This window comes from Orycteropus afer, unplaced genomic scaffold (genome assembly GCF_000298275.1).
Source record: "Orycteropus afer afer isolate SDZICR_OR568_19922 unplaced genomic scaffold, OryAfe1.0 scaffold00032, whole genome shotgun sequence".
NCBI classification, from domain to species: domain Eukaryota; kingdom Metazoa; phylum Chordata; class Mammalia; order Tubulidentata; family Orycteropodidae; genus Orycteropus; species Orycteropus afer.
Window position 1 is genome coordinate 7516250 of NW_006921619.1, and position 25987 is coordinate 7542236.

Consider the following 25987-nt stretch of genomic DNA (forward strand, 5'->3'; position numbering starts at 1 on the left):
GATGGCAAACAACAACAACAACAACACAAGGAAGACCAGTTAATATGACTATTATTCAAATATACACACCAACCACCAAAGCAAAAGATGAAGAAATTGGAGATTTTTACCATCTTCCACAGTCTGAAATTGACCAAACATGTAATCAGGATATATTGATTATTGCTGGTGATTGGAATGTGAAAGTTGGAAACAAAGAAGAATCATTGGTAGCTGGAAAATAAGGCCTCAGTGATAGAAATGAGGCTGGAAATTACATGATAGAATTTTACAAGATCAATGACTTACACATCGCCAATACCTTTTTTCAACAGCATAAATGGTGACTATACACATGGACCTTGCCAGATAGAGTGCACAGAAATCAAATCGACTACATCTGTGTCAAGAGGCAGTGGAGAAGCTCAATGTCATCTCAAAACAAGACCAGGAGCTAAATATGGAACTGCAAAAAGGGTGTGAAGGTGGCATTCTCATCTGACCTCTAACTTCACAAGGGGGAGGCAGAATCACCATCAGCAGCCGAAGGCTTATTCCTGTGACATCAGACTGCTACCACCCACCAGCCTCTTTACCTCATCCCTGTCACAGAACTCGCTACTTCTCTGCTGGGTTCTCTAATTCATTGCAATGGCCACAGAGAACTCACAGACAAAACTCAAGATTATGGATTTTTTTAGGAAAGGAACAGGTTACAATTCAGGTTCAGGAATGCTCTTGGGATACAATTATTCGATCAGGACATTCTCCCTTTGCTATGCCCTCACCTTTCTGACCCTTGGCCTCTGGGCCTAGCCTCTGCCCTACTCAGAAAAGTGTTACAAAGATCTTTTAGCTCTGCTGATAGGTGCACCGCACTCCACCAGCAAACCTCCTGCCAGAAGGCATTCAATTTTCTCCCTCTGTGGGCTGGCACACACCACTCTATCTCTTGCCTCTTGGTTCCATTGCTGCCATCTCTCAGCTGGTCTTCTTCTGCTATCTCTCTGACAAGGAGGTACAACACAGGGATCTGAGGTCTAAGGATATGCTTCACTCCACCTCTAGCTCTTCCCTCTTAATAGCCATGAGATTCCCCTTTTGCCTCTAGTAAGATGCATTGAAGCCTAGCTGAGTGACGAAACTAACCAGTCCCCACATTAGCGTTCCATATACCTTATTAGCATGGCCCCACCTCCACAAGGGTGCCACGAACCTTATTTATATTATTCACTGGCTACCCAATCCCCTTAGTAAGCCATAAGTATCTTACATTTGCATAGTTCCACCCAGTCATCTGGTGGGAGTCACAAAGACCCTGGCTAGAAAAGCCATCCAAGTATTACACTGAACCACAGGAACAGACAGACCATCAGTTGCTCATATGCAAGTTCAAGTTGAAGCTGAAGAAAACTAAAACAAGTCCACAAGAGCCAAAATATGACCTTGAGTATATCCCATCTGGATTTAGAGACCATCTGAAGAATAGATTAGATACATTGAGTACCAGTGACCAAAGACCAGATGAGTTGTAGGAAGACATCAAGAACATCATACATGAAGAAAGCAAAAGGACATTAGAAAGACAGGGAAGGAAAACAACACCAAAATAGATGTCAGAAGAGACTCTGAAACTAGCTCTTGAATGGAGAGTAGCTACAGTGAAAGGAAGAAATGTTGAAATTAAAGAGCTGAACAGCTCTAGAAGACAAAGTAAAGTATTATAATGAAATGTGCAAACACTTGGAAGTAGAAAACCAAAAGGGAAGAACACTCAGCATTTCTCAAGCTGAAAGAATTGAAGAAAAAACTCAAGCCTCAAATTGCAATATTGAAGGATTCTGTGGGCAAAATATTGAGTGATTAGGAAGGAGCAAAATATGGAAGGAATAGAGAGTCACTGTACCATAAAGAATTGGTTGATGTTCAGTCATTTCAGGAGGTAGCATATGATCAAGAACTAAGGTAATGGAAGAAGTAGTAGAAGCTGCACTGAGGGAATTGGCATTAAAAAAAAAAAAAAAAAAGCTCCAGGAATTGATAGGATACCCATTGAGATCCTTCAACAAATGGATGCAACTCTGGAGGCACTTACTCGTCTATGCCAGGAAATTTGGAAGACAACTACCTGGCCAACTGACTGGAAGAAATCAGTATTTGTGCCCATTCCAAAGAAAGGTTACCTAATTAGAATGTGGAAATTATCTAACCGTAATGTTAATATCACACACAAGTAAAATTTTGCTGAAGATAATTAAAAAACGATTGCAGCAGAGTTTCCAGAAATACAAACTGGATTCAGAAGAGGATGTGGGATATCATTGCTGATGTGCGATGGATCTTGGCTGAAAGCGAAGAATACCAGAGAGATGTTTACTTGTGTTTTGTTGACTGTGCAAAAGCATGTGATTGTGTGGATCATAACAAAAGATGGGTAACATTGAGAAGAATGGAAATTCCAGAACACTTAATTGTTCTCATGAGGAATATGTACATAGAATAGGAGGCTGTCATTTGGACATAACAAGGAGATACTGCATGGTTTAAAATTAGGAAGGGTGTGCACCAGGGTTGTATCCTTTCACCATGCTTACTCAGTCTGCATGCCGAGCAAATAATCCAAAAAGCTGGACTGTATGAAGAATGAGGCATCAGGACTGGAGGGAGAGTCATTAACAATTGATATGCAGACAACACAACCTTGCTTGCTGAAAGTGAAGAGGACTTAACACATGAATATCAAAGACTACAGCCTTCAGTATGGATTACACCTGAACATAAAACAAAAATCCTCATACTGAACCAATAAGCAATATCATGCTAAATGGAGAAAAGATTGAAGTTGTCAGAGATTTCATTTTACATGGATTCATAATCAACACTTATGGAAGCAGCAGTCAGGAAATCAGACATCCAGTTGCAGTGGGCAAATCTGCTGCAAAAGGCTTCTTTAAAGTGTTAAAGAGCAAAGATACTACTTTGAAGACTAAGGTGTGCCTAACCTGTTGTTGTTGTTGTTATGTGCCGTAGAGTCAAACCTGACTCATAGCGACCCCTCCTTGGGTTTCCGAGGCAGTATCACTACGGAAGTAGGATTGCCCAACCTTCCTTCCGAGGAGTGGCTGGTGGGTTTGAACCGCCAGCCGTCTGGTTAGCAGGCAAGTGTCTTAGCCACTATGCTACCAGAGCTCCCAACCTAAGGCCATGGTATTTTCAGTTGCCTCATATGCATGTGAAAGCTGGACAATGAATAAGGAAGACTGAAGAATTAATGCCTTTAAATTGTGGTGTTGGTAAAAAATAGTGAAAATACAGTGGACTGCCAGAAGAATGAATAAATCTATCCTGGAAGAAGCACAGCCAAGAATGTTCCTTAGAAGCGAGAACGGCCAGGCTTCATCTCACCTCCTTTGGTTATGTTATCGAAAACAGTCCCTAGAGAAAGGATATCATGCTTGGTAAAGTGGAGGGTCAGAGGAAAAGGAGAAGACCTTCAACGAGATGGACTGACACAGTGGCTCTGCATAGCAAGGATTGTGGAGGACCGGTCATTGTTTCGTGCTGTTGTACATGAGTTGTAATAGACTCGACAGCGGTACCTAACAACAACATTTGCTCTTACTGCACTTTTGGTCAATCTTGTCGTTCTTGTGATTTTGTCTTCATTTCTGAGGTGACGTCTTTTTTTCACATTTGCTTTTCTGAATTCGCCAAGTCTTATTTCATATCTTCCCACTCTTTGTTCATATCTTTTCTGAATTCTTAAATTTCTAATTAGTAGGAGTCTTTCTTATCTGCAGTTGTTTGTTTTTAAATGTTTAAAAATATGTGGTGTATTTTACATACTGGTAAAATTGGAATTGGTATCGTTTACCTCTGTTTTGTTTCTAGTTTTTGTTATACGTTATTCTAAAGAGCCTTCTTCTGCTGAAAAGTTTGTATTCTCATTTTCTGTGTTGGATTTTTCTGGAGTAGTAGGTGACCTTATTGGGAGAAGGGAGAAAATGATTAATGGTTTTCCTAGTTCAAAATTGCCTTCTAATTTTACCACAATAAAGTATAATTTCTTAAATAAATCGCATCTTTTCATGTAATCTGTCATCTTCTCATTCTTTGATATTATCTTGTTTTAGTAGCAACTTTATCTTGGTCTACTTCTTTCATTACCATAAGCCTTTCCCACTTCCTGATTAGCCCTCCAAGAAATAGCTCCCCATTCCAAGGTACCTCCCTCTATCCCAAAAGCTGTATCTTCTCAAGACTGCTACCTCTGATCTATACTTTCCTGACCCCTTCCATTTATCTCCCTACCAGACAGTGCTCAGATCCGCTGGGTCTCGGCACTGATCTCAGTATTTCCTTATCCAGCGTGGATCCCTCTTCACTTCTGGAGGTGAATTCTGTTTGATGTTACAGGTGTTTTGCTCCGACTAGAACCTTTTCTCGTCCTCCTTTCTTCTACCATGTCCTAGTACCTGACTTCTCTTTTGTGGTAAGGGCTTTGGAGCAAACGCTGCTAATTTAGGAGGTTTATTTTCCCACTTGGGAGCTCTGGTAGTGTAGTGCCTAAGGCACTTGACTGCTAACTAGAAGGCTGGAGGTTCAAACCCACCAGCCACTCCTTGTGGCTGGAAAGGAAAGTTGGGCAATCTACTTCGTAGTGATACTGCCTTGGAAACCCAAGGAGGGGTCACTATGAGTTGGGTCCGACTTGATGGCATATAACAACAACAACAACAACATTTTCCCACTTACGTGTAAGTAGAAGTTTTTGGTATCTGTCGACCTCTTACTTTTTCCACTAGCATGAATTTTAGATGATTCTATTTGTTCTCTCTTTTTTAATTATATTGACCTTTTTGAGGGATGTGTGACTAGATTTCTATAGGGCCTACAAACGATAGCCTGTGGACAAAATCCAGTCCCATTTGGCCTCTGTAAGCCAAGAATGGTTTTTACATTTGTAAAAGGTTGTTAAAAAAATAAATGAAGAATATGTGACTGAGTCCACATGTAGTCTGAAAAACCTAAAGTATTTACTGTCTAGCTTTTACAGAACAAGTTAGTGACCCTGAGTTAGGATTAACTGGCTATCATTATGTTACAGAAACCCCACAATAATTCTTAAGGGACTACAGTGAGACATTTTGATGACCAAATTCACAAGTCTACCTTTGTGTTTCCAAAACTCTAATTGTCTATTACGACATCTTTGTGTATTACCCCTTTAATAAGCATTATACTGTCAGAAGCATCTTTGAGAAATGATTATATTATAACAAATATTTGCCATTTTGGTGACAGTTGTTAAGTAGACCAAAATATGTCATCATATGTATCATAATATTCACACTTTAGTATATTACCACTTAATTATGCTTACAGAAACAAACTTTCAATATCTGTTTCAAAGCAGTGAGTACATGCTGCCAAAAAGGAAAGTGGGTAGGAAAGTTCTTTTTTTACTTGCTGTCACTGCTGTAGTTTTAAAATTACATATGTTAATTCTTCATGGTTTTGTATTTTATCTGAATAGCCCTTTTGTTAGTAGGTTGTACCTTCTTTTTGTACTTGTAGAGTGACATAGATCTTCGGCAGCCTGATGTGTTTGTGTGTGTGTGTGTTTCTTACAAACCAGAAGACAGACCTGAGGGTTTTTCTAGGCCATCTACCTGTCTTCAGGCAGGGTCATATTTAACCTGTTTAAATGTCAAAATTTCTTCTCTTTAAGCTTTCCAGATTAAGAATTCCTACAGTCTCCTTGGTAACTCATTGAAGCATTTCTCAACTAATTGGCAGCAAAGCAGAATAGTTAAAGCAAAAGATTGTTTTTTAAAATTTATATTTCTCTGTAAATATAATAAATAGACAATTCAGCAGTTGTTTGTGAAGTGCCTACTGTGTGCTAGACGGGAGAAGGAAGGGAAGGGCATGCTAATAAGAAAAAAGCCAAGCAAAGGGGGCTGCTCTGGAAGAAGTTGGGGGAGCTGAAGGCACATTTAAAGACCAGCAAGCAGTCTGGCTTGAATGTAATTGTGATGCAGTCTTGAAAGCTCATGACTATGAAATTCCTTTTTTATCTACTAGGACAGTAAGTAGTCCATTTTCTTGTTTCAGGAAAAAGCAATAAATTATTGCTATATGGATTTTAAACATTTTTCAGAGCCTGATGTGCTAAGTGAAAGCCATAGGAAAGATCTTCAAGTCTTTCATCATTTTTAGTATTCAATAAATATTTTTATTTCCATTTTTGATAATGGATAAAATTCCAATTCCTTCATATATTTATCCTATGTGGACTAGCTATTTTTGTGACATACGATTATCTTATACTGCCGGGCAGACTTTGGGCTGTCATTTACTTTGATGCATGTTCTATTGAAAATACATTTGTTCTACTTGAGCAGGCACATAAAATAAAGAGTGCTTTATTTGGCAGTGGTTATGGAATAAGATACCTATTCTTTGTAAGTAGGCTTGCAGAATTTCAATACTTTGACAGTTTTACCATTACAATTAAAAAAATACCTGTCTTTGAGCATCATTTCTTCTTAGTTGTCATGGAAATCATGAGGATTACTTTTCATGGCCATTAATAAACTGCTTTTCAGTAATCATGTCCAAGTACATAGACTGAATGTGGAGCATGTGGTATTCCATCCTTCTGCCTCAAGCCCTTTCTCCAAAATTGCCTCTTGCCATTAGCGTTCCTTCTCTTTTTCTTTGCTGTTAGATATCCTTTCATAAATCCCTTTTTGGTTGTATGTTATCTGCTCAATTTCTATACTATTGATCTACTTGTAAGCCTCTGAATAGCATGTGATATTAAATGCTATAGCTTTCTGCTTTCCTCACTAAGAGTAACTCATCATTAAAGGTATATAAGGAAAAATCCACTGAAGACTGGTTGTCTTATTTGGGAATGTATTTGGATTTTGTTAACAAAAATTTAATATCTTGTTTCCCTATAAATTTGCAAATAATAAATTATTTAAAAAGTTTCTTCCTTTTAGACCTTCGAAGATTTTAAGAATGATAAACAAGCTGTGGAATATCAACAGCGAATTGTGGATATTTTGTTGAAAGTAAGTATTCAAGGAATACATGTCTTTAGTGATGTTTTTATTAAGGTAGAATCATTGTATAGCAAGTCCTAAAATACTCTTTTTTTTTTTTTAATTGTGATTTGGGTAAAAGTTTACAGAGAAAATTCATTTTCTGTACAGGAGTTCATACACATTTTGTTTCATGATGTTGATTACAATTCCCATAATGTAACAGCTCTTTTCCCACTTCCTTCCTGTGGTTACCTTTTCTCTGTGTCCTTCATTCCTGTGCATTCCTGTCCTCTAGGCTTTCTCCCTGTGCAAATACTACCCTTCTGATCTCCCATGATTGATTGCTCTAAGGAGTATACCTACCTGGTATAAATGTTCACCTTATATGCCTGTCTGTTGTTTGGCTGGAAGCCACAGGAGTAAGTTCAATTCCAGGCCTGAAGGATGACTATAGTCCATAGTCTCATGGGTTTCACCAGTCTCTATCATACCAGTAAGCGTAGACTTTTTTTTTTAAATGATTTTGAGTTTTGTTCCACATTGTTCTCCCGCTTTATCCAGCAACTCCTGCACTGATCCATTTCCAGGAGGTTGACAGTGGTAGCTGAGCACCATTTAGTTCTTCTGTTCTCATAGTCATGTAGGTTGAGGTTTGCATACTCCATTAATCCCTTGGACTAGTTGCTTCCATGTGTGTTTGGTCGTCTTCATTCTTCTTTGCTCTGGATGAGGAGAGACCCATTGTTGCATCTAGATGGCTGCTTGCAAACTTTTAAGACCCCTGTTGCTATGCAACAAAGCAGGATGTAGAACAATGTTTTTGTGTAGTATGTTATGCCTGTTGAACTTGATGTCCCCCACCACCATGGTCCTGAGCCTTCAAGTCCAACAACTCACTCCCTCAGGGTGTGGCTGTGACTGTGGCTAAAAAGTTATTGTAAGTTTGCCCTCTGTTAGATCTGTTCATGTGAGCATTCTTACAGCACGTACAAGTACATATGTAGAAGTATCTTCTGCCGAACATACATGTTCATGGGTATATTCCTTTTTACCTAGATATAGCTGATCACTTAGCCTGTCTCCTTATTTATCTATCTATAGATTAATGTTTGTTATTACTGATAATGCAGTATTGTGTATGTAAAAGTGTTATCTTTGTTGTCTGTACCTCTTGTGCATCTCTCTGTGTCTCCCTTTTCCTTAGTCTTAGTGTGTTGGTCATTCACTCTTATTATATTGCCTTTCCCTTCACCAAAATCTTACTTGTTTCTTCTACCTATCTAGCAATTGTCCCTCCTCTCCCTTCCCTCCCCTCTCATCCTTGGTAACCAACAAAGAAAATTTCATTCTTTGTACAAATCTTTCCATGACTTTTTACAATAGTGGACTAATACAATATTTGCCCTTCTGTGATCCTAAAATACTCATGTTCAGCAATATTTTACTGTGGTAGTTCAGTTTGTGTGTCAACTTGGCAGGGCCTGGTTGAGTGGCTGGACAGCTGGTGGTAGTTATTCCTCATTATGAGAATGGCACTCAACTCCATGGTGGGATCTACCATAAGCAGCTGAGTAGCTGCTGTAGGGAATGTGGTCTGCTTCCTGTATATAAGCAGAAGACTTGGGGAATGGTCTCTAGCTTATGGAATGCTTGAACTCTGCATGTAGCCATGTCGTTTTTCAGCAGCCTGCCATGCTCTGCCAACCTTGGGACTTTCAATGGACTTGAAGTAATGGCCTGCCATGTGGTTTGGTAACATTGGGGCTGTGCCTTTTTACTTGTCAACCTTGGGCTTGTCAGTCTCAGCAGCCAGCAGCTGTCTGAGTGAAGAAAACCCTCTAGCTCCAGTGGGCTGGGAGCTGGAGGGAGAGCTGAACCCCAAGGTTGAGAGTTTTCACCCAGCCTGTAGAGCCTGGCACTTTGAACTCAGACTTCTGGCCTCCTGAACTGTAAGAGAATAAACTCTTTATTCAAGCCATCTGCGGTGTGGTAAATTACTTAGTGTGGCTTTTCTACCCATAAGTCTTTGTAAACTCTGAGGTGGAATTTGCCCTGAGCAACAGAGGAGCTCCTGATTGCTAAAGCTGTCTACCTGGGGTATTTCTGTTGGGAGTGGCACAAAACAATGTTCTGGGAGGTTCCTGCTCTCTTCCAGGTGTTTAGAATTCTGATGTTATGATTGGTTGGTTTGGCCACTCTGCCAGGCTCAAAAGGAGGCCTCCTAGAGGCAGAAGGCTCTCTCTGACCTCTGGCTGAGGAAGGATGTGCTCCTGAGAGACACATGCTGCTGGGAAAGAGATGCAAGAGACATGAACTGCTGGGAGAAAGACTGTGGAAAACTGTTGGCTGAGAGCCGGCTGGGAGAGAGACTGAGCGTTTTTTCTGAACTTGAATTATAGCCTGGTGCTTCCCTAATAAACCCCATAATCTGTGAGTTCTGTGTGGCCACTGCAGTGAATTATCGAACCCAGGAGAGAGGTGGTGGGTGCTTTGGGAGGAACGGTTGGTGACAGGGTTGGTGAGAGGGCTAGAGGGAGGCAGCATGTCTGGCCTTGCAGTAATAGGCCTTGGGTTACTGATGGTGATTCTGTCTTCCTCTTGTGGGGTTAGAGGAGGTCAGAACATTTGGCCTCCCTGCCCTTTTAGCACCATCCCATTTGTGGTACATTCCTGTCAGTGGCACCAGGTCACCAGAATAGAATTTGGTACCAAGAGAGTGGAGTGCTGTTCTGACAGATACCTAAAATGTGGAAATAGGAGTGGAGTGCATCCTTGACCTGAGGCCGTGGCAGGGAGACCCTGGCATACGGCATGAGAGATGGCAGGAGCAGAGCCAAGACATTGGCAGAGAAGTACCAGCAGAGCTGAGACCAGCATGAGAGATGGCAGTAGCAGAGCCCAGAGCCTGGCATTAAACAGCAACAGGCTTACCAGCCCACGGAAGAGAAAGCCGGGTGCCATTGGGTACACAGCTTCCTGGTGGAGTGGGTTGCCTTTGGGTGTTAATTGGTAGAGCAGACCAGCATGAAGTAGAGTAGCAGGTTGGCTGGCCCAGGGAGCAAGAAAGCTGAGTGTTTTTAGGGCATTCCTAAAAACCATTCCTGTGGAGTGGGTTGCCTTCAGCATTAATCAGCAGAAGAGGAGAGACCAAGGAAATGGAAGCAGAGCTGCCTTAGTCTGAAAGGGTAGGACCGTGGCCTTTGGGGGTGGAGTGACCACAGTCCCCTAGGTTTCAAGGAGCCAGACCTTCACCAACTTGGTTCTGGAGTATGGGGCTGCTTGTTCATGTGAGCCAGGGGGATGGAGCCATAGCCATACCCAAGAGTGAGGGGGCGGGGCTGCCATGCCCAAGAGGTAGAGGAATGGGGCCCGCCAGGCCAAGAGGATGAGGTCACCACTTAGAGGAACTCGGGGACTGGACCCACCCAGTGAGGATATCTGTACAGATGCCACCCACTGAAGATCTGTACAGGTGCCAAGTTGACAAGGGGTGGAATTGTGGTAGTTCAGTGTGTGTGTCAATTTGGCTGGGCCTGGTTGAGTGTCTGGGAAGCTGGTGGTAGCTATTCCCCATGATGAGACTTGCAGTCACCTCCATGGTGGGATCTACCACAAGCACCTGAGTAGCTGCTTTGGGTATGTGGTCTGCTTCCCATATATAAGAAGAAGCTTTGGGAATGGTCTCTAGCTTATGGCACGCTTGAACCCTGCATGTAGCTGTGTCGTTGTTCAGTAGCCTGCCATGCTCTGCCGACCTTGGGACTTACAATGGACTTGAATTAATGGCCCACCATGTGGTTTGGTAATGCTGGGACTGTGCCTTTTTACTTGTCAAGACCTTGGGCCTGTCAGTCTCAGCAGCCAGCAGCTCTCTGAGTGAAGAAAAGCCTCTAGCTTCACTGGGCCGGGAGCTGGAGACAGAGCTGAACCCCAAGGTTGAGGGGTTTTCACCCAGCCCCTGGAGCCTGGCACTTTGAACTCAGACTTCTAGCCTCCTGAACTGTAAGGGAATAAACTTCTGTTTGTTCAAACTATCCCATTTGTGGTATATTCCTGTCAAAGCGGCACTAGGTCCCCAGAACAGAATATGGGATGGAGTCATAGCCGCAGCCCAAGAGTAAGGGGGCAGGGCTGCCATGCCCAATAGGGAGAGGAATGGGGCCTGCCAGGCCAGCGGGGTGAGATTGCCACTCAGGAAGTAGGGAACTGGAGTCACTCAGTGAAGTGATCTGTACAGATACCATCCATTGAAGATCTGTGCAGGTGCCAAGTTGACAAGGGGTGGAATTGTGGTTATGTTTGTGTGTCAACTTGGCTGGGCCTGGCTGAGTGGCTGGGCAGCTGAATATAGTTATTCCCCATGGTGAGATTGGTAATTAACTCCATGGTGGAATCTATTGGAGCAGCTGAGTAGCTGCTTTGGGTATGTGGTCTGCTTCCCATGTATAACAAGCAGCTTTGGGAATGGTTTCTAGCTTATGGCATGCTTGAACCCTGCTTGTAGCCATGTCATTGTTCAGCAGCCTGTCATGTTCTGCCGACCTTGGACTTTCAATGGACTTGAGTTAATGGCCTGCCATGTGGTTTGGTAACATTGGGACTATGCCATTTTATTTGTCAACCTTGGGCTTGTTGGCCTCAGCATCCAGTAGCTTCAGTGGGCCGGGAGCAAGAGGCAAAGCTGAAGCCCAAGGTCAAGGGGCTTTCAGCCAGCACCTAAAGCCTGGTACTTTGAACTTGAACTTAAAGCCTCCAAATTGTAAGAAATAAACTCTTGTTTATTAAGGTCATCCCATTGGTGGTATATTCTTGTCAGAGTGGCACTTGGTAACCAGAACAGTTGCAGTCATATTTTAAAATTTTATTATGGTACATTTGTTCCCAAGAGCTGAATGAAATGCTAATCATTCAGAAAACATTTAGTATATCTCGGCTTTTTGCAGGATGCAAAGTAAGAAACGTGTATTATGATAATTGCTTTATTACTGTGATTATGTGCAATAAGAACTTCAGAGTGCTTTAAGAAAATAATTAATGTGAAGAATCTTCTATCTCCTACCACCATCTCCGTGCTGGCTGCTAAGGTAGTTTTACTATGGCACTGAAGTGAATGATTTGAGACACCCAGAGATGATGATCCCAGCCTAAGTCTAACTAGATTCAGAACAAAGGTATTTTGATATCCATGTTGTTGCTAATGAATGAGTACAGAGACAGGTTCTTTTCCTTCCCATCTGCACAGCTTCAGTCAGGCCATCTTCTTGTGGTTGAAAGCTTAGAGTGCTCATTCTGTTCATTTGGCTGTAAAATGGAGGTCTCTTTCCCTTAATGACTTTTAATTTATTTCGACAAGAGATTATTGTTGATTAAAGTGACCATAATGTTTTGATTAAAGTGACATTGTTTTTTGGAAACCAAAATTAAAAGTTGTACGTAATATTAATGCATTACATTTGTATTAGCTCTTTATAGTTTTATATACATTTTCTCATTTGAGCTATCTGTTAACCTTATGGGAGCTCTGGTGTGGTAGTGCCTAAGGCATTTGACTGCTAACCAGAAGGCTGGTGGTTCAAACCCACCAGCTATTCCTCAGAAGGAAGATTGAGCAGTCTACTTCCGTAGAGATACCACCTTGGAAACCCAAGGAGGGGTGGCTATGAGTTGAATCAACTCAATGGCAGTGACTTTAACCTTATAAGATAAGCAGTGATAACTAATGGGAATAGAATTGCTAAACTCCCAAATAATTCCAGTTCCATGCTAGATGGCTAGTATGGATGATTTTAACCTAGAATGCAATATACCTTCCTAAATGGTCTCCCTGTCTGTAATTTTACCCTCCTTTAATTTATAATCTTACCTCTCTTCTACCTGATACTTCTATGGCTCCTCATTGGATTAGTTGGAATTAAATTCTGCCGTGGGTGATAGAAAACTCAAAATACCAAAGTTTAATTGTGATGGGAATTTGTTTCTTCCCATATAAGTCTGGAGGTAGGGAGCCTGTTCTGGTAGAATGGCTTCACAAACGAATCAGGGATACAGTTTCCTTCCATCTCACTTCTGTTATCCTCAGCACGTGGATTCTGTCTTTTGGTCCAAGATGGCTGCTCAGGTTCCAGCCATCACATTAGCATTCTAGCCAGCTTGAATTCAGAAAGAAGAACGTGTTTCCCTTTTTAAGGAAACTTTTTAGAAATTGTGTACTACAATTCTGCTTACATCATATTGGCCAGAACTTAGATATATAGCCCCTCAACTGCTAAAAGAGAATGTGCTGATTATATGTTTAACTACAAAATGAGCTCTGTTACTAAGTAAAGAAGAAAAACATTTTGAGCACAAATAGCACTTTCTGCTGCATGCATCTAAACTGTTTACATGACAAACAAGATCCTCCTGTATTTTCTGGTCCCTGACTTCTTCATAACTGCTTCCCATTTCCACCAACACATCCTGTGTAATGTACTCTTCATGTATATTAAATTTTGGGAACTCACTGACCTTTCTGTGTCATCTTTATCACTGTATACATCCTTTGCAGGGTTTTCTTTCAGCCAGTCATGATTTTTCCTTCCCTTTGTCTACCCTTTTTGCAAGACTTAACTCAGATATCTCCCATGAGAAATCTTTTTGAACTCTCTCCCACACTTCCAGTTTTTATTAGTTTCCCTTTCTCTCTATTAACACTTGATGCTATACTTAGCACACTGTATTGTAATTGTCTACATGTATTTTCTCTTCCTTGGAATTGACCTTCTTGAAGGTAAAGACTGTATTTCTTTAACAGGCTCAAAACTTAACACATTGCCTGGAACCCAATAGATGTTCATGAAATGTTTACGAGTTGATTAAATTTGAAGTTGAATTTAAAGCTATACTAAATTGCAAGAATGATCTAAATGAAGAGACTAAAGCTGCATAAAGTATTTATACCATTACTGTTGGTGAATTGCTACTCTTGTATGTGGTTTTAATAGCATTTACTCAGTGAAGAATGAACTTTTGAGATTATTTTCATAATTCTGGTGATAGAGTTGCATTAATTTGTTGCAGTGTACTTTTGAAGAAGTGACCATAGGCTACAGGCAGTGACCAGTGAACAAGTGATCAAACCTAAGGGCATCAAACCTAGGACATTATGTGTTCTAAGTAGCTGTAGACATGAAAGTGAAAAAACAGTTAATCTTTTCATTTTGTACAAGATTACCCAGAACCTTTTGTAAGCAGGGCCTCTGAGATTGGTCAGAGAGAGGAAATGGAGAGCAAAACCACAGTTTTCAGGATGAAAACCAGTTGGATACCTGCTGAGGTGGTAAGGGAATTGGCTGGCTATGAGGTAGAACTAATTTCATGAAAACTGTTTCTAGGATCAGAAAGTTAGGAGTTTATACTTAACTGAACAAAGGGAAGGACTGAAAGCAGAGAAGAGCACTAGCTGGGCCCCAAGAGTTGAGTCCTCAAAAAGAGATTTGCATGCTGAAAGGAAGTGGTGATAGGAGATATTTTGAAGCTATCAAAGCTTTTTGAATAGTTTAATATACTTTGTTGTTGTTGTTATGTGCTGTCGAGTCAGACCCGACTCATAGCAACCCCTCCTTGGGTTTCCGAGGCAGTATCACTATGGAAGTAGATTGCCCCATCTTCCTTCTGAGAAGTGGCTGGTGGGTTTGAACCGCCAGCCTTCTGGTTAGCAGTCAAGTGCCTTAGGCACTGTGCTACCAGAGTTCCTTTAATATACTTTAGATATCCCTAAATATACGTATAGATTACAACTTGAAATATCTTTATATTCCAGTAATGATTCATTCTATACTTGAACAAGCTGTGATTGCTGGACTAAAAGCAGCAAGAGTCAAAGAAAGGGATGTACTGCTGGCAAAATAAGAAAGGGGGAACCAAAAGCTAGGTCCTAAGGGAATGTTTTACATTTTATCTTTGAATGAAAGATGGAAGGAGAGAGCTTAAGGCTTTTTAATGGATGGGACAGAGTTGTCTACTCTAATTTGTTGTAGGATTGCCCCTATAAATGCAACTAGACCAAAATAACATGTGACCATCCTTCTCAAGCTCCTGCACTCTGTCTCTTTGTTAATGGCATTGGCATCCCACTGCTGGTCAGGCTCAAAATCTATCATGTTTGATTCCTCCTTTGCACATTTCTACACAAGTGTGTTCCCTGTCCTTCTCACTATGCAGTATCTTTTTCACTCGATCCTCTTTGCATTTTCATGACTACTTTCCTAGTTCACAAACCCTTTGTCTCTCCCTTGAACCCCTGCACCATTTGCATCTTTGTTGCCTTGCCTTCTGTTTCTTTCTTCTATTGTTCTAGCCCAAACACTGCTGACAGGGTAATTTTCCTAAGTACACCATAGATCATGAGCACTCTCCTGGTTGAACCTGTTAATAGCCCTACAGATTTCTGCAGAATACATTCCAGATTCTCTGGGATGACATTTGAGGCCTTACTCTTCCATTTCAGTCTGATTTCTCACTCCTCCTCATGCATGCTGCTGTGTCCTAATGAAACACATAGTTACTAACCCAGCTGGTATTTTCCCATGCCCATGCTTTTGCTCACATTCTTTTGTCTGCCTGGATGACCTTCTCTTCTGACATTTTTCCCATCAAAGAATATGCATGGGCTTTCAAACTTAGCTTGCAAATAAGCCCTCTGACCAGTTAAACTGAATTTTCTCCCAGTGTGCTTCCATAGTCATTCATGCCTTTATTAACAGTGCTAATCCCATTATTCTTTTATTTGATGCTTGCTTACCTATTTCATCGTTCTTTCTAGTTCATAATTCTCTTAAAGATATCGACCCCAGCATCTTATATTTAGTAGATACTCAGGAAATGAAAGCTGACTTAATGCAAAGGAACGATTATGATTTGATGGCTGTGTGTGATGGTAAAAAACTCCTTTTTTGAAATCATTTGCTCAAAGGACTGCTGGTAGACAAGGCTGAAGCCATTTACTCCATTGATCCATAGGCTAGGTAACTTCTTTCTGGGAAACCTTTACTTACAGGTTATCTTACTTTCAAACCCCAAAGCAACTCCCTTCCTCCTTTGTTGATGGACGTGTTTTCAGGAGAGTTATTTTCATATTCCAAGTAAAGGATTCTCTTTTAAGAGTTCATAGGGACACATGATTAATATTTTTTTTTGAAATCCTACATCCACCTCTCTAACAATTCAGTTCTCATCCAAACTGTGCCTAGAAATATCCCAAAAATCATTACAATGTTTTCCTTTCACAATCTGCAAGTCTTTGTACTCCTTTTCTAAACGGTATTAAGCTCAGTTGTTTCATAGTCAGTACAAGAATCTTTTCATGAGCCTTCAATAATGAGGCTCCCTCCACCCCTAATTGTATATTTTTTTGTGTCAAACTAGATGGTGTGTTGAATAAATGGCCTTTCTTTTTTTTTTTTTTTTTTTTAATCAGGTTATGGTGGAGAATTCAGATTTCACTCCCTCACAAGTAGGATGTCTCTTTACGTTCCTTGCCCGTCAGCTTGCAAAACCAGACAATACACTGTTTGTAAACAGAACTCTTTTTGATCAGGTAAGTGTCTTTAATAACAAGAACTAGAATTTTTCTTCTGTTCACTGTTTATATAAAAATTCACTGGAGTGCACTGTTTCTTAATATGATAGACTATTGGGTAGGTTACGGAGCTCTGGTGGCATAGTGGATAAGGCATTGGCTGCTGCTAACCAGAAGGTCAGTGGTTCAGACTGACCAGCTGCTCTGCAGAAGGAAGATGGGGCAATCTACTTCCATAAAGATTTACAGCCTCAGAACCCAATGGGAGTCGCTATGAGTCAGAATCAACTTGATGGCAATGAATTTGGTTTGGTTTTGATTATTAGGTAAGTAAGTGTCTTATCAAGGAGAGGCTTGTTGAGATTTTGGTTTGAATCGAAACTAGTTTCTTTCTGTCTTTTCTATCTTTTTTAAATTACATGTTGTGGATAGGATAGTGTGACTTTGCATAGTAATCTTGTATCATAAGAATATAGTTTGTGGAGATTGATTTATAGAGATTCTCTTCTCTCAATTCTTCTGTTGCTATAAATTGCATAAAATTCTTTACTCAAGAGTTTTCCCATGTAAGAATCACCCTGTCTTATTGATAGTAGGACTTTGATGATTATCATCTGGAAGAGAGATTGCTTTTGGAAGATTGGAAGTTACCTGAATGACTGACTCTGAAAATATATCTTGCTTTTCTGTAGGTGGGAAAGAAAATACTGTTTATCTGTAGAAATAGTAGCTAATATTGCCTAGCAGTTATTAAGCATTTCATAGTGGCAGGGCCTGTTCCAGAGCTTTATGTGAATAAATTAACTGAATCTTCCCAATAACTCTGAAATAGATTAAGTTATTATCCCCATTTTGCAGATTAGGAAACTAAAGGCTGGGGAGATTAAGTAACTCATTCAAGGTCATACTTAGTAAGTGTTACTACTAGAGATAAATGTTATGATTAAATGTTAATAAGGTTAGGATTCTAATTCAAGCGACCTAATGCCAAAATTTATGCTTTGCTTGATCCATGGTATCAAGGAACTTAATGTTAAGGTATATAAATGGTGCTGCCTTCTAGTCATATTTCTAAACAGTAAAGAAATGTAAGGTACATATTAAATTGTTAAACTGTGACTATACCTGAGCCTAATGTTTCATATCCATAGGCCAGTCTTTGCAGCCATACACCTGTGGTATTTGTTACGGCAGAGTGAATGAATTGGTGATAGTGGAAGGACAGTTATTGTTATTTTCATTATATCAGTGTTAACGGAGTGCATGCTGGTATCCAACAAAAAAATACTTTTTCTCTGACCAGGTCCTTGAATTCCTCTGTAGTCCTGACGATGACTCCCGACACTCTGAAAGACAGCAGGTATGAACTACTAGAACTCCTTTTTGCTAAAGAGTGGGAAAGACAGCAGTGTAAGCCAGAATGAACTCTTCTGTGCCAGACACAAGGGGAAAATGACTTGTGCCAGACCCTAATACTAAGCAAAAGATAGTGGCAACCAGAAAATAGGGTGGTTGATTGTCAGAGGCACATACATAGGGAACTTATATCCAGCTAAATTTCCTAGGCACACTGGGCTCATCTTGCGTAAAGCTTGACATCAAAGAGAATGCTTTGTCCTTCTCTGTTATGTATCAATAGCTAGCACTTACCATACCTTGTTTTCTACCAGTGTCATCAATCTAGTAACCACTGCTGTTTGCTGTGGCCCTGAACCAGAAAGCTGCAGGATCTCAGTGTATTAGGGCATTCAACTTTTGTGAATCCCCTACAGCTCTACTGAGTTAGGGCTGAACTTTTCTGGAGACTGTGAGACAGTGGCTGTATGGTTACCACTTCTTTTTACCTATGCCACTCTTTTGAGGGTCACTTCTAGGAGTAGGTTTGTTTTAAAGCTTACCTACTATAATTGTGAGCACTAAAAAAGTCATCTCATTTAAAATGGACAGACTAGCCTTTGTCAGGTAAGTACACTATAAAAATTAAGTACTTAAAGAGCTCTGCTGATGTTTTTGTAGTAATATTGTACAGCTGGGAAGTTGAGGCTCTCAGCTAAAGAACATAGTGAACCCTTTCTTTCTCTGCACAGCTATGGCCCAGTATTTGCTACAGACTTAGGGAAGCAAACAGCTGCTAACATTTTGGTTATCTCTTTAAATTATGTTGAATACAAATAGTAAGGTAGACCCCTTATTTTGCCCCTATTTCTCTGTTGGCAGTAAGATTACATCTAGATATACATGATATTTCTATATAAAATAAGACTTTCTATTTAAATAACTAGGAGCTCTGGTAGTGTAATGCCTAAGGCACTTGACTGCTAACTAGAAGGCTGGTAGTTGAAACCCACCATCCACTCCTCAGAAGGAAGGTTGGGCAATCTACTTCCATAGTGATACTGCCTCTGAAACCCAAGGAGGGGTCGCTGTGAGTCGGGACAGACTCGATGGCATGTAACAGCACAACAACATATAAATAACTAACTTAAGCAGAAGAAAACCCAAATCTAAATGTAAAAATTTAAACCTTGAAAAGTAATCATGGTATATTAATATTATTATACTGAGAGTCTCCTTGGAGATGATCTAGTTTTCCTCCTCATTTAAAAAGTTGAGGAAACTGGTGAAGTAAGTTGCTCAAGGTCATAATTAAGTTTAAAACCCAATTCCTTCCCTTCTAATTCAGCAATTTCCCTTGTACCATTTTCTCTATATCAGAATTTATTTGTGCAGTGTTTTTGAGTAATTTCCAGTGGTATGCTCATAAATGTTTAACAGGTGGCTTGCCAAGTGTCATTCCAATATGAATGTTGGCTGATATTTCCATTTATGTAAATAAGACAAAAGTGACTGAATGAAGGCTTCTACCAGAACTTTATTTATTTATCAGTGACATGACTTATTTGTTGAATCTGATAACAATTTTTGAATACTAGAAAAATACTTCCTCAGTTTTTTGTGTTATTTACAATATAACCTACAGACCAGCACTTTTATTATTTATTTATTTATTTTTTGCCTTATTGTTTTCTTTATCACTTTCTTAACCAGAGATTGGCAAGCTTTTTCTGTAAAGGACCAAATAACAAATATTTTAGGATTTGTGGGCCACACATAGCCTCTAACACATATTCTTGTGTGTGTTTGATAACACTTTAAAAAGGTAAAATCATTCTTAGTTTACGGACCTTGTGAAATTAGGCTGCGGGCCATAGTTTGCTGCCAATCAACAAATAAATCAAGCCCAGATTTATAGCATTTTCCAGTTTCCATAGCCAGTTTCAATCTGTCAGCATGATATCACAGAACATGCAGCTAAGATGGGCAGTGATCCCCTTATATAAATCGTCTGTCATACACATAGCTTAAAGAACCCCAAGAGCATAAATTATAGTAAAGTGTAATAAAATAATTAGGAAATTTTGACTTTTGAGTATCAATTACCTTTTTTATTTTAACTGTAAAATTATATAATTTGATTTTTAATCAGAGCTGTGTTTAACAAGCAATGTCTTAGTTTCCCAGTATTATTATAACAAAAATACTACAAATGGATGGCTTTAAGGAACAGAAATTTATTTTCTCACAATTCTGGAGGCTAGAAGTCCAGATCAGGAGGTTGGCTCTAGGGAAAGTTATTTCCTTGTCTCTTTCAGTTTCTGGCAGTCCTGACATTCTTGATGTTCTTTGGCTTTTAGACAGATCTTCACATCACTCTTAGCCTTTTGTGTGACTCTCTGCGTGTGCTCTGCTCTTTGTAAAACATCCCTCAGAGATTAGATTAGGACTCACCCTATTCCAGTATGGCCTTATTAACATAACAAAAGAAAAACCCTGTTTCCAAACAGGGTCTCATTCACTGGTATAGGGGGGTTAGGACATCAGCTGTCTTGGAGGAACACAATTCAATCCATTACAACCAGGTTGCAATGCTCCTGAAAATTTAATGGCCAGTTCTAGTGAGTTGGTCAGACTGGCTCTAGCACTGGCATTCCAGATTGAGGCTTCTAGCAGATGTGATCCAGTCTATATTTGTTCTGTTAGCATTTTATAGCACTCAAAATGGATTATATTAGGGTTCTGAAATAAATGTATAATTTGGATAGGTTTTATTTCTTTCCTGCCTTTTCTTCAATATTTATTTAACTTGAAAATAATAAAGTTACTATTTTAGGAAAGTACTTGGTTAAATGGTTTCCTGAGTTCTGAGAAGGGTCATGTTACTCTGCATACTGAGTTTAAATATAAGAAAGAACTTTCTGATGTTGCTCTAATGACTATCCAATGACTATCATATTTTTTTGAGATTTATTTTAAAATATTGATAGATCAAGCTCAACATTCTAGTTATCTTTTTTATTCAGCTACTTATTCAACTACCTGGTGTGGTTAAAAATTATATGAACCCTAATGTTTCACAAGTAAAATTTTGCGGAAGATAATTCAAAAACAGTTACAGCAGTATACTGACAGAGAACTCCAGAAATTCAAACTGGATTCAGAAAAGAACATGGAACAAGGGATATCATTGCTGATGTCAGATGGATCTTAGCTAAAAGCAAAGAATACCAGAAAGATGTTTACCTGTGTTTTATTGACCATGCAAAGGCACATGATTGTGTGAATCACAATAAATTATGGATAATGTGAAGAATGGGAATTCCAGAACACTTATTTTGCTCATGAGGAACCTGTACATAGACCAATAGGCTGTCATTCAGATGGAACACAGAAATAACTGCATGGTTTAAAATCAGGAAGGATATATTACAGGGTTGTATCCTTTCACTATACTTATTCAATTTGTGTGCTGAGCAAATAATCTGAGAAGCTAGACTGTATGAAGAAGAATGTAGCATCAGGATTGGAGGAAGACTCATTAACAACCTGTGATCTGCAGATAATAACAACCTTGCTTGCTGAAAGTGAAGAGGACTTGGACTTGAAGCACTTACTAATGAAGATCAAAGAATACAGTCTTCAGTATGGATTACACCTCAACATAAAGAAAACAAAATTCTTCACAACGGGCCAAAAAGCAACATCATGATAAATGGAGAAAAGATTGAAGTTGTGAGAGATTTCATTTTACTTGGCTCCACAGTCAACACCCACAGCAGCAGTCAAGAAATCAGATGTTATACTGCTTTTGAATGTGGTGTTGACAAAGAATACTGAAAATGCTATCAACTGCCAAAAGAATGAATGGATCAATCCTGGAAGACACACAACCAGGGATGCTCCTTAGAGGAGAGAATGGCCAGACTTCCTCTCACTTACTTTGGTCATGTTGTCAGAAGGGACCATTCATTCCCTGGAGGATATCATGCTTGGCAAAGTGGAAGGTCAGCAAAAAAGGGGAAGGCCCTCAATGAGATGGATTGACACAGTGGCTGCAATGATGGACTCAAGCATAGCAAGGATTGTGAAAATGGCACAGGACACAGCAGTGTCTTGATGTGTTGTACAGGATCGCTATGCTTCTGAATCAACTTGACAGCTCCTAACAACAACATTTAATTAGAAAAATTAACATGTAAGCATGTATACTACCTGTGGACATCAGACTTTAAAGAACTATAAAACATAAAAACACTAGACAGAAACTGACTTCTTAAGAGGATGTATATAGATATTTTTAGCTTAGTGGAAGATTAGTTCAATATTCTAATGTTGAATATTATATTAATATTTTAATAGGGCTTTAAAAAAAATCACTGGGCATTCCTTCCATGTGTGAACCATAGAAATCATTTATCTTTTTTATAAGACATATAATATGATCAACACTGTAATGCCAACTTAACAGCTTGCTTATGGGAAAGCAAGCCAAACATGTCAAGTAAGACACATGAATTTACAAAAATTATATTCTGCGTGACTGAATGGATTCTTAAAGAGATAGTAAGTAAAAATAAATTCCAAACTGTTCTCACTTATTTATTTTAAATGTTCAGGTCCTTTTAGAATTGCTGCAGGCTGGAGGCATAGTTCAATTTGAAGAGAGTCGGCTCATCCGTATGGCAGAAAAAGCTGAGTTGTAAGTTGCTTTGAAGACATGTATTAGTTTCCACTAGAACTATCGAATTACATTTCTCTGACTTGAAACCCAGCTTATTAATAACACTGCTGCTTTTTTTAATATGCAAAGATTATGCAAAGAATAACAATAACAAGAAAACCTAAGTGTGAAAGTTTTTGCTTTTCAATTGAAATCTAGAAATTGGTAAAATTGGCAGAAATTGACAGTGGATAAATTTGAAGTGTTTGTACATTTGTCATAGTATGAAAGTGAAATCTTCTCTCAAAAAAAAAAAAATTTCTTAAAAGTCCCTGGGACTATATAGATTTTTGACAGTTAAATATATTATAAGGGAGCTCTGGTGGCTTAGTGCCTAAGCCATTTGACTGCTAACCAGAAGGCTGGCAGTTCAAACCACCAGGCACTCATCAGAAGGAAGATTGGGCAATCTACTTCCGTAGAGGTACTGCCTTGGAAACCCAATGAGGAGTCACTTTCAGTCTAATTGATTCAACAAAGTTAATAGCAAATAAGATATAACATGCTTATTACACAGCTACTTATCTAGTTTGTTGAATGTTGTTTTATTTGACATTTAATTCTGAGCTTAGGCTCTTCGTATAAAATTTTGGCAAATCAGTAATGGATATATAATGTATTGACTATTTCTTACATGACACAGTTTTGCTTTAACATTTCTTTTGTACCAGGCTTTCAGATTTTTATAAACATAGTTCTCAATAGCATCTTAAACCTATATTTAGAGGAATAGCAGATTTTATCTCCCGTAGCTACTGTGTCTTCATTTAACAGTAGACATCCTGTCTAGTATATTCATTTCTCTTAATATGAACCTACATGCTTGAGAAAGCTTGTCAAAGCAATAAGCTAATAACCACCTGCCTGTTTGGTACAATGAAGTTTTGCTTCTTACGTTCTAGCTATCAAATTTGCGAGTTTATGTATGAACGAGAACACCAGTATGACAAAATTATTGATTGCTACTTACGTGACCCACTTAGAGAGGTGAGTTAAGAGAATAATTTACCCTTTTTTTAAACTTCATTTTTTTCCTTTACTGAGTAAAAATAACTTTTCAGTAGAAATACTTAGATATATTTTACTGCTCCAAGGTTTTCTTCATTTAACAGCTTTTTATTGCATTCCTATTATAAGTCATGTATACACTGCAAACAAATACAGTACCTGCAGTCTTGGAACTTAACTGTTTAGTGAGGAGTCTGATACTAAACAAACAAAGAACCAAATGTATAATTGCAAGTTGTGATGGGTGCTAGGAAAGATAGAATGATACAACTTTGGAGGATAATGGGAGAACTGACATAGATCAAGCAGAGAAGTAATCTCAGAGGAAGTGGCATATAAACTGAGTTTTAGAATTTGAGAAGAAGACATCCAAGCAAAGAGTGAAGGGAAAAGTGCTAAAGGATAACGAACAGTATATACAAAGGCCTTGAGGTAGGAAAATTTTTGACATAATCAAGAAACTAAGTAGAGATCATACAGCTGAAGGGAAGATCAAGTTAGCCAGAGCATAATAGACAAGGGTAAGAATGATCTGTGATGAAACTGGGAATGTGGGCAGGAACCACCAAAGGCAGAGGTATAATACTCCCTCATTAGGTTATTGGAAGTCAGTAATTGAGACCAAAATTAATTGGAACAGGATTATAACTTTTAAGAGTATATTCTAAACAGCTACCTTTTCTCTGTAGTGTCAATGATCCATCAGTTAACTATCTCCAAATGGTTTTCCATGCCCTCATACTAGATGCTCACCAAGATTGGTACAGATAGTAGGTACTGACTCAGTATTGCTTGAGTGAATGCGTAGATAAATTATATTGTCTTGTGCTCTTCAGGAAGAAGTCTTTAATTACATTCATAATATCTTATCCATTCCTGGACACAGTGCAGAGGAAAAGCAGTCTGTATGGCAGAAAGCAATGGATCATATTGAGGTACTGATTCAACAAATATTTTTTAACTTCCCTGTTTGAATGGATATCTCCCAAATTAATTTTATGGTAACTAAGCAGTAGCAATGTCATACTATTAAGTTAATTTACTTTAGGATTATAGTCGTTTTCACACAATTTGTTTCCATCCTATATTTGCATTCATAAACCTTATGTCATATATAATTTATCATATCATGTTGTTGGTGGTGTTAGGTGCCATCGAGTTGTCTCCAACTCATAGCAACCCCATGTATGTCAAAAGGAAACATTGCCCAGTCCTTTGCCAGCCCCACGATCCTTGCTGTGCCTGAGCCCATGATTGTAGCCACTGTGTCAATCCATCTTATTGAGGGCCTTCCCCTTTTTTGTTGACCTCCACTTTACCAAGCATGATATCCTTGTCCAGGGAATGATCTCTTCTTACAACATAACCAAAGTTATTATATTATAACTTCTGAAAATAGCCCATGTTCAGTCAGCTAGTGACAAACTGGAATATTAGTGAGATTTTACAAAGTTCTTAGAAGGATTCTAATAGTACTTCTGATCTTCTTCCCCAGTAGATAACAGAAGCCATTCCCTCCAGTCACCTAATGAAATTTTAGAAACATTACTGCGATGAGATGCTCTCTTTGATATATTTCCTTCCCTTGTGTATCAGGACAATGATTCTGACCTAGCTGTGGTCAGCTGATTTCACCGATTTTGTTTATGCATGCTGTTTTTTTTTTCCCCCATTTAATTTTTATTTTGATTTGGGTGAATGTTTACAGAGCAAATTCATTTTCCATACAGCAGCTCACATACACTTTGTCTCATGAAATTGATTACAATTTCCCACAGTGCAACAACTCCCCTCCCACTTCTTCCCTATAGTTACCACTTCCCTGTGTCCTTCCCTCCCATGCATTCCTGCCTCCCAAGCTATCTCCCTATGCATACACAGCCCTTGTATTCTCCCATGATTGATCTCTCCAAGGAGTATCTACCTAATGTAAATGTTCAGTTTACATGCCTGTCTTTTGTCTGGCTGGCAGCCACAGGACTGGGTTCAATTCCAGACCTGAAGGGCAGCTAGGGGCCATAGTCTCAGAGGTTTTACCAGGCTCTATCAAACAAGGAAACCTGGTACCGCCCCCTTTTTTTTAATGATTTTGAGTATTGTTCCACATTGTTCTCCCACTCTGCCCAGCATCTGCTACAGAGATCCCCTTCTGAGTGGTTGACAGTGGTAGCTGGTCACCATCTAGTGCTTCTGGTCTCATAGTTGTGTAGGCTGAGGATTGCATGGTGTACCAGTCACTTGGACTAATTGTTCCCGTGCATCTTTGGTTTACTTCATCCCTCTTTGCTCTGGATGAGGAGAGACCCATTGTCGCATCTAGATGGC

The 25987-nt window shown here is 39.4% G+C and overlaps 1 protein-coding gene across 1 annotated transcript in view; it reads left to right on the forward strand.

Moving 5' to 3' along the window:
* The window catches only part of VPS8 (VPS8 subunit of CORVET complex), a 439537-nt gene that overhangs the window by 196247 nt on the left and 217303 nt on the right, over positions 1–25987 (forward strand). The window contains exons 25-30 of the mRNA XM_007936030.1: positions 6993–7064; positions 16495–16614; positions 17900–17956; positions 22551–22633; positions 23557–23641; positions 24499–24597. Coding sequence (XP_007934221.1) covers positions 6993–7064; positions 16495–16614; positions 17900–17956; positions 22551–22633; positions 23557–23641; positions 24499–24597 — 516 coding nt within the window. The remainder of the gene's footprint in view (positions 1–6992; positions 7065–16494; positions 16615–17899; positions 17957–22550; positions 22634–23556; positions 23642–24498; positions 24598–25987) is intronic.